This window comes from Triticum aestivum, chromosome 1A (genome assembly GCF_018294505.1).
Source record: "Triticum aestivum cultivar Chinese Spring chromosome 1A, IWGSC CS RefSeq v2.1, whole genome shotgun sequence".
Classification (NCBI taxonomy): domain Eukaryota; kingdom Viridiplantae; phylum Streptophyta; class Magnoliopsida; order Poales; family Poaceae; genus Triticum; species Triticum aestivum.
The window spans coordinates 43163521-43171077 of record NC_057794.1 but is presented as its reverse complement, the minus strand read 5'-3'; the positions used below and the strand labels follow the sequence as shown (position 1 = coordinate 43171077).

Sequence of the window (7557 nt, the reverse complement as noted above, 5' to 3'; positions counted from 1 at the left end):
CCTACCGCCAAGGACCCTGACGGTAGGGTCAGACAACCTACCGCCAGGGCCCTTCCATTCTTCGTTACAGAAACATTACACTGAAAAACACAAGACCCTACCGCCCACGGCAGTAGGGTCGCACAGCCTACCGCCAGGCCCAATGGCGGTAGGGTGAACCTACCGCCAGGTCCACTGCACATTTCGTTACAGAAGATTTGTACGGCAAAACCCTGCTACACCCTACCGCCAGGTGCTCTGGCGGTAGGTTTGGTAGGTTTTTATCCATGTCAGCGCAGTCAAACGGCCGCCGTCCCCCTCCATCGCACCCCTACCGCCATGAGCCGTGGCGGTAGGCTATCTAACCCTACCGCCAGTGGCCCTGACGGTAGCAAAAGGGTCAAATCCCAAAAATTTTAGCAACCAGGGTCAGATCCTGTAATTCTTACAAAAAAGGTCAAAACACGAAATTCGGCCCCACTATTTCACCGCTGGCAATGAACCCACCTGGTCCAGGTCACACGAGCCAGCCAGCCAGCCAGCGGACCGGCTGCTGCGGCAGCAGGTGCAGACAGGAGATGATGAGAGCTGTGGCAGTTTCTGCCAAGCTTTGCTTTTGCTTTGTGATGAAACGGATTGCTTCTTTCTTTCTTTGTGGCAAACCCCCTTCCCATCTTTTTTTTTGCTGATGGCAGAAAGAAGCCCAGTTGCCTCTGCTGTGATCTGATCCGCAACAGTGCCCTCATGTAATTTTACTTCATGTCAATCCCCAGCAAGTACGGCTGCATACCACCACGCAACAACTAAATCTTTCTTTGACGGTGAAAAACAGTAGTAGTAATAGAATGCAATGACATGGGACTACTTTCTTTTATGGTGAAAAAAGGAGTCGATTGGTATCAGTTCCTCTTATGTTTATATCGTTTTTAGGGGGTGTTTGTTTTCAGGGATTTTTTTGATGTAGGGACTAGAAAAAGTCCCTCTTAGAGACGTTTTAACCAAACAGGATTAAAAGTTGTTTTTTGGGACTAAATGAAAAAGACTTTCAAGGAGAGTCTTTTTGGGACTTCTCCAACAATGCCCCTCACTGCACCCATTGCCCCGCCGTCCCATGGTGTTGTTTGGTTGTTATTTTTCTGTATACAAGGGGTAATATGGTCATTTAATATAGTCATTTAATAACCTCTAGGGAGGGACTAGGGACTTTTTAGTCCCTGGAAACAAACAGGGAGGGACTTTTTAGGGACTAGAGACTTTTTAGTTGGGACTAGAAAAAGTCCTAGGACTTATGAACCAAACAGGGCCTTAGTTGTTGATGTTTAAGAACTTGTTTGGTGACAAACACAAATGATCTTTTGGATGATGTGAAGCTCGTTTAATGTCCGTTTGCAGCCGATCTTGTTGCAGTTGTTTGATCACGTAGAATAGCTCACATTGTATGTATAATATGGACATAAGGTGCCAGATATAAGATACATGAATGTGAAAAGCAAAATATGAGGCGTGCCCGACGCGTCCGCAGACGTTTAAGGGTCCGAGTTATTAACTCTTCGCGGTTGTAGATGCTTTTACCCCGTTAGATTATAACCAAGAATGTCTAGTCAATTTTATTTTATTTGCACTGTTTTAGCATGATGTTAGTCACATAGAGGTGCGGGACCACCACTTTCACACCGGCGTCGGCAACGCTGCAGATCCGGAGCTGCCCCCCGGTGTCCACCTTGGACAGCCCCAAGGCAAAGCGAAGGGCCAGCTCCTCATCGTACTCGAGGTTGGAGTCGGAGTGGCCGCTGGAACTCGACATTGCTCTCGATTGGATTGGAAGGCGGGAGAGAAGAGGATAGGACGGAGCGAGAGAGGCGAGTGGATGACCTAGGGTTTGAAGTTGGAAGCCGGATTAGGGATTTATTGGGACAATTGTGGGGTCGGTGGTGTGCCGGGCCTATCAGACGGACGCATCTGGGTGTGCCTTCTCCGCCCCATATCCACCCTAGATTTAAGCTGTATACGAGGGGCCCCAAGCAGCTCGGTCGTTTGAGGCCGGTTTGAAGCGTCTGGATGAGTCGATTTTTTGTGCTGGGACAATTTGAGATACGTTTGGGGCGTCAGACTGCAGATGCTCTAACATTAATAGGAGTAGTTGATCATACGAAATCAATCTTGTGTTTCCAAGCTCAAAGTGAATGGCATGCATTGTTCATAGTACAAGGCCCCAACTGACAAAATCAGAGGCAGTAAAAGAGGCATCTGCATTGTACTACCAGTGCAGAAAAGAAACTCCAAAAAAGACAAGAAACTTTTCCTCTTTCTTTCTGAAAAAGAAAACGACCACCTTCCATTTGCTCACGTCGGCCTTCCTTCCGTCTCGCCCCCACAAGATTGCACCAAAGACACATCACGGCAATGACAGGTGGTTTTGTGAAGAAGATCACTTTTTTTCTTCAAGTTTTGTTGACGTGAAGTTGTGAGTAAAACCAAGGTCTGGGGTGTGTACTGTTGGAAAGACGTTTCACAAAAGCATCCACTGTTTCACCGTGGATTGGTTGCTGGCATGGTGCCATGATCCATGAGTACATGAACCAACCAACCAGAGGACCGGCTGCTGCAGCACAGACAGGAGTTGGGAGGGGGCAGTATCTACCATGCTTTTTGCTTCCTTCTGGCTTTTTCCCATCTTTTGCTTATTGGCAGCCCAGCTGCATACCACCATGCCACAATAACACATTTTTCGTTTATTTTAGGCGAAATAAACAGTAGATTGAGTCTACAGGGTAGGGCTACTTTTCTTTCTTTCATGGTGGATTGAGTCTACAGGTATCAATTTCATGTGACTACTAATATATCATGCTAAAAAAGTAGAAATTTCAGAAAAGTTGACAGCACATACTGGATTGAGAGGGACAAAGAAAAACTCTCCTTTGGAGCAGCATGGGTTTGAGAGAGCGACAGTAGTTGCACGGCCACGGATAGCTACAACCGCAGGTAATGCCAAGTGGGTAAAGTAAGATAACAGCAGGCCCGCCACACACACAGTGAAGTTCAGGCCCCCTCGCGTCGCCCCTGCAGGCGACCCGGGGAGAAACCCTAGCCGCCGCTTCTCGCACCTCTTCTGCCCCCGTCGCCCCTGCAGGCGACCCGGGGGGAAACCCTAGCCGCCGCTTCTCGCACCTCTTCTGCCCCTCTCCCTCCTCGCCGCGGTCCGCAGTGCCGCCGGGCGAAGCCTGGCGGGCTAGGCGGCGGCGGGGCTTCTCCCCATCCTTTTCGTCTTTGGCTGGTGCGGGACAGCGGGGTCGAGAGGAGCGCCGGGCGAACGTGGGGTTCGGCGACGCGTCGGGCGGGTCTACAGGCGGCGTCGTGCGCGGTGCGGTGGTGGCGCCCTGCGTGTCGCGAGGTGGTGGCTGCGTTGGGAATGCCCGGTGGTCGCGAGGATCCATCTGGATCCCGTCTTCGGACTCCATCGGCCGCCGCGGGGTGGTGATGGTCGTCACTGGCCACGTCGGACCGCTGGTTTCGGCGTCTGGAGATCTACAATGGGTTCTTCTCGATCCTCCTTTCTGGCGGGTCGAGCCCCATGGCTCCTGCATCTTCGCAGGTTTTGGATCGTGGCCCGTTGCCGGATCCGGAGCAGATGGAGGTTTGGTGGCATAGGATGGGGACCGGAGGAAACTTTGGTCGGCTAGGCCGGCCCGGCATCGGTGACGTTACTCGACGCTGTTACTCTCCGTGGAGGCGAAGCCGAGGTCTCTCCTATCCACCTCTGAACACCTCCCAGACGAAAGTCCAAAATTCAGTCTGGATTGGGCGGCGGCGGCGTCCTGCGCGTCGTATCCTCAATGAAGGCGCTGTCTTGGGAGGACCTGCTGCTCGGGGGAGAGATGATGTGGATGGTGGGCTCCGAGTACCTCCAGCAGTGCCGACGGTGTGGAGGTTGCCAGGTGGTGCGGCGTTGTATCCACCGCATAGATGACGACGAGTTTTGGCGGCATGGTGCAACTGCATATCGACGACGGATGCGGCTGGATGGACGAGCGCGGGGCGGTGGAGCTGTCTGGCGCCATGGTGGCGTCGACGGCAGCGTGATCGGGCAAGGTAGATGCAACAGTACAACACTGAAGATGGATTGGTGGCAGGTGGCGGCAGCGGCCTCATACCCGACATGCGTCCTGGTTGAGGAGTGCGCCGGACTGGTGGGTGCCCCATACCCGGCAGGCGTCCTGGTTGGGATCCCAGGTCTTACATGTTAGGTTTGGATGCGAGGTCTGTTTGGTATTAGGCCCAGACTATCAGCGTCCTGGTTGGGGTCCTCCTCCTTTTCTAAAAAAAACACAGTGAAGTTCATTGAACCAAAGATACGTTGGTTTTCTGTTCAGAAAAAAAAGAAATATACATTGGTTTTGTAATGAAGAAGATCACAATTCTTTTGAAGGGTTTGCTTGAAAGAGACAAGATTCTTTTCAGGCGTTGTTTACATGACACTATTTCACCGTTAGGTTGTCGGAAAAACGTTTGAAATCTCACTAAATCATCACCATTTACTGTTGATTGCCATTTTTTCACCGTTTAAATAAAATCTAACCGAAGAACCACCAGTATTTCACCGCTGGCGCAGGAGCCATGAGCCCGCCTGGTGCTTGAGATGGAGGTCGATCACACGAGCCAGCCAGCCAGCCAGCCAGCGGACCGGCTGCTGCTGCAGCAGGTGCAGAGACAGCAGATGAGAGTTGTGGCAGTTTGTACCACGTTTTTGCTTTCTGATGAAACGGATTGCTTCTTTCTGCCCCTTGCCGTCTTTTGCTCATGGGGTAGCCCGGCTGCCTCTGCTGTGATCGGTTCCGCAACAGTTCCCTGATGGAATTTTACTTCATGTCAATCCCCAGCAAGTACGGCCGCATACACCACCACGCAACAACGATATCTTTCTTGGTGAAAAACAGTAGGAATGTGATGACATGGGTGTGCATTTTGACAGTGGATTTCAGTCGACTGGCATCAGTTTCATGCGACAAATACGATGCTAAAAAAAGTGCAAACTAAATTTTTTTTTGATCTGATGGGGAAACATGAACAGGAGTACTGTTTCCAAACTCAAAGTACTACCAATCCTCTGTTTCCGACCTCAAAGTGAATGGCATGTAGGAGTACTGTTCATCATAGTACGAGGCCCCAGCTGACAAAATCAGAGGCAGTAAAAGAGGCATCTGCATGGCATTGTACTACCAATGCAAAAAAGACAAGAAACCTTTTCCTCTTTCTTTCGGGAAAAGAAAACAACCACCTTCCTTTTGCTCACGTAGCCCTTCCCTCCGTCTCACCCCACAAGACTGCATTTTGGCATATGGCCTCTCTGTTCTTCCCATCGCCTCACCCCTAAACCCCAACCAAACCCCTCCCTCTCCGTCGCCGTCCGTCTCCACAGAGCTCCTTCGTCCCCGTCCACGGCCGCCTGCTGCTCGCTCTCCGGTAAGGGCAAGCCCTTCCCCCTCCCCCCTTTCGAGAACAGAAGAGTCGAGGACGCGCTGATCGTTTGTTGCCGCTGCTTGTTTGCAGGGTGGTGACCATGGCGCCTGCTACTCTGTCGCCGGAGGAAGGAGCCGTCGCCAGGAACGTCGACGGGGGGCACGGGAGCACCGCGGGAACTCCGGCACGGAGGGCACGGTCCTTGCACCCGGACGTGGCGGAGTTGCTCCAGCGATCCAGTCACCGGCGGACCAGGAAGAAGGCCTCGCCGACGGCGCGCGTGGCCAAGGGCGGGGAGGTGGGGCGCGCTCGGTACGACTACGTGTTCGAGCGCGAGGACGAGGACGAGGCGGGGCTCCCGGCGCCGCCTCGGCTGGTGTGGGCCAAGGTGCGGGGCTACCACTGGTGGCCGGCGCAGGTGTTCGACCCGGCGGACGCGTCGGCGCTCGCGCTCGGGGAGCGCCGGCGGCGCGGCGCCGCCCTGGTCGCCAACTTCTGGGAGCGGACGTTCGCGTGGGAGGACGACCCGGCCGCGCTCCGCCCGTTCCGCGAGGGGTTCCCGCGCTTCGCCGCGGTGGACCGCGCCCACGTCCCGTGCTGGGGCGCCCGCAGGACCATGTCCCCGTTCGCCTCCGCCGTGGACGCCGCGCTCGGCGAGGTCGCGCGCCGCGTCGACTTCGGCCTGTCCTGCGACTGCGCCATCAGCCGCGGCGTCGCCAAGCGGCAGGTGGTCGACAACGCCGGCGTCCGGGAGGGCGCGCACGGGGCCGTGGTGGACACCGCCTTCGCCCGGGACGCGTTCCGCGGCGAGGCGTTCGTCGAGTACCTCTCCGCGCTCGCCGTCGCGCCGCTCGCCGGAGCTGACCGGCTCGAGCTCACCGTCGCCACCGCGCAGCTCAGGGCCTTCACCCGGTGGAGGGGCACCGGAGGCCTCCCCGTGTACACGGTTTGGTACGGCATCCGCGACGTTGCCGATGGCGCCATGGGGGCCACGCCGGCACGCCGTGGCCGCGCCAGTGGCACCGCCAAGAGGCGACGGCCGAGGGGCGACAGTGCCGATGGCATATGGAAGGACTCAAGGTGCATCACCTGCGGCAGAGCAAGGGAGAGCGTGGAAGACGCCCAGGAGGTGGAGAACTACGAGCCGACCACAAAGATGGGGAAGCTCATGCGCAGGGCCGCACGCCGGATGTCGCTGTCGCCGCCGGTGACCCGCAGAGCCGACCGCGCCACGCCCACTCCTCCGGCGAACGCTGCTGTGGTGACACGGTGCACAAGCGCTGCTGCCGATCATGCCGCTCAGCTGCATGACGTCACCGTCACCACCGCTGCTCCTCCTCCGGCGAAGCCGCAGCACAAGGACGAGCAGCCTCGGCTGACCGGGCTGCTGCTGAACTTCACCGGCCCGACCGCCGTCCCTCCGGCGACCGACCTCGTCGACATCTTCAGCCGGTTCGGGCCCGTGGTGGAGGCCAGGCCGGAAGGCTTCTCCGTCGCCATGGTGATCTTCGAGAGCAGCCTGGACGCCGCGGCGGCGTTCGCGGGCACGGCCAAGATCGGCGCCCTCAGCCCCAACCTCATCAGCTTCCGCCTCGCCTACTCGCTGTCCGCTCCCGCCGCGCAGGCCGATGATTCTCCGCAGAGCCCCATGAACGCCGATGAGATGGATCACCTGCTTGATGAGGCCGAGGGCATGGATCTCCTCGACCTCCTCGCAGTCGAAGCTCTTCACTAGCTGCCTCACTCAGACTCAGGTTTTGCAGAATCACTCTGGTCTCTTCTGCTCATCCCTGACAATGTACTCCCTTTCTTGTCTGCATCATGACACATTGTAGCATTTCCTGTTCTTGTGTTACTCAATGTCGATGCTGTTTTTCTCTTGCAGGTTAGTTATTTTGGATATGAGAAGACAATGGAAGAGTCTACATGTTCAAATCAAGCAAGAAAGTTTTTGAATCTTAGGTGATGATAACCTCTAGCAGGAAAAATAGTTCAGGAAGTAGTCAGTTGTGTTGCATCCATGTGGAGTGGTGAAGTAGAATCATCACACATCAGTTACATCTTTTTGGCCTGTCTTCTACTACATGTTAGTGAGTTATCTGTGGTGCAAAGACATCTAAG

General features: G+C 55.2%; 1 protein-coding gene across 1 annotated transcript; it reads left to right on the top strand.

Moving 5' to 3' along the window:
• Positions 1-5291: 5291 nt before the first annotated feature.
• LOC123086361 (uncharacterized) lies at positions 5292-7185 on the top strand. The gene is made up of 2 exons (XM_044508153.1): positions 5292-5439; positions 5527-7185. Exon 2 carries the CDS (start codon positions 5537-5539, stop codon positions 7169-7171), a length of 1635 nt encoding a protein of 544 aa, XP_044364088.1. The 5' UTR covers positions 5292-5439; positions 5527-5536; the 3' UTR covers positions 7172-7185.
• The last annotated feature ends 372 nt before the right edge of the window (positions 7186-7557 follow it).

What these genes read in the sequence shown, in the direction of transcription:
- LOC123086361 (XM_044508153.1), top strand. Translation starts at nt 5,537, where the DNA reads ATGGCGCCTGCTACTCTGTCGCCGGAGGAAGGAGCCGTCGCCAGGAAC.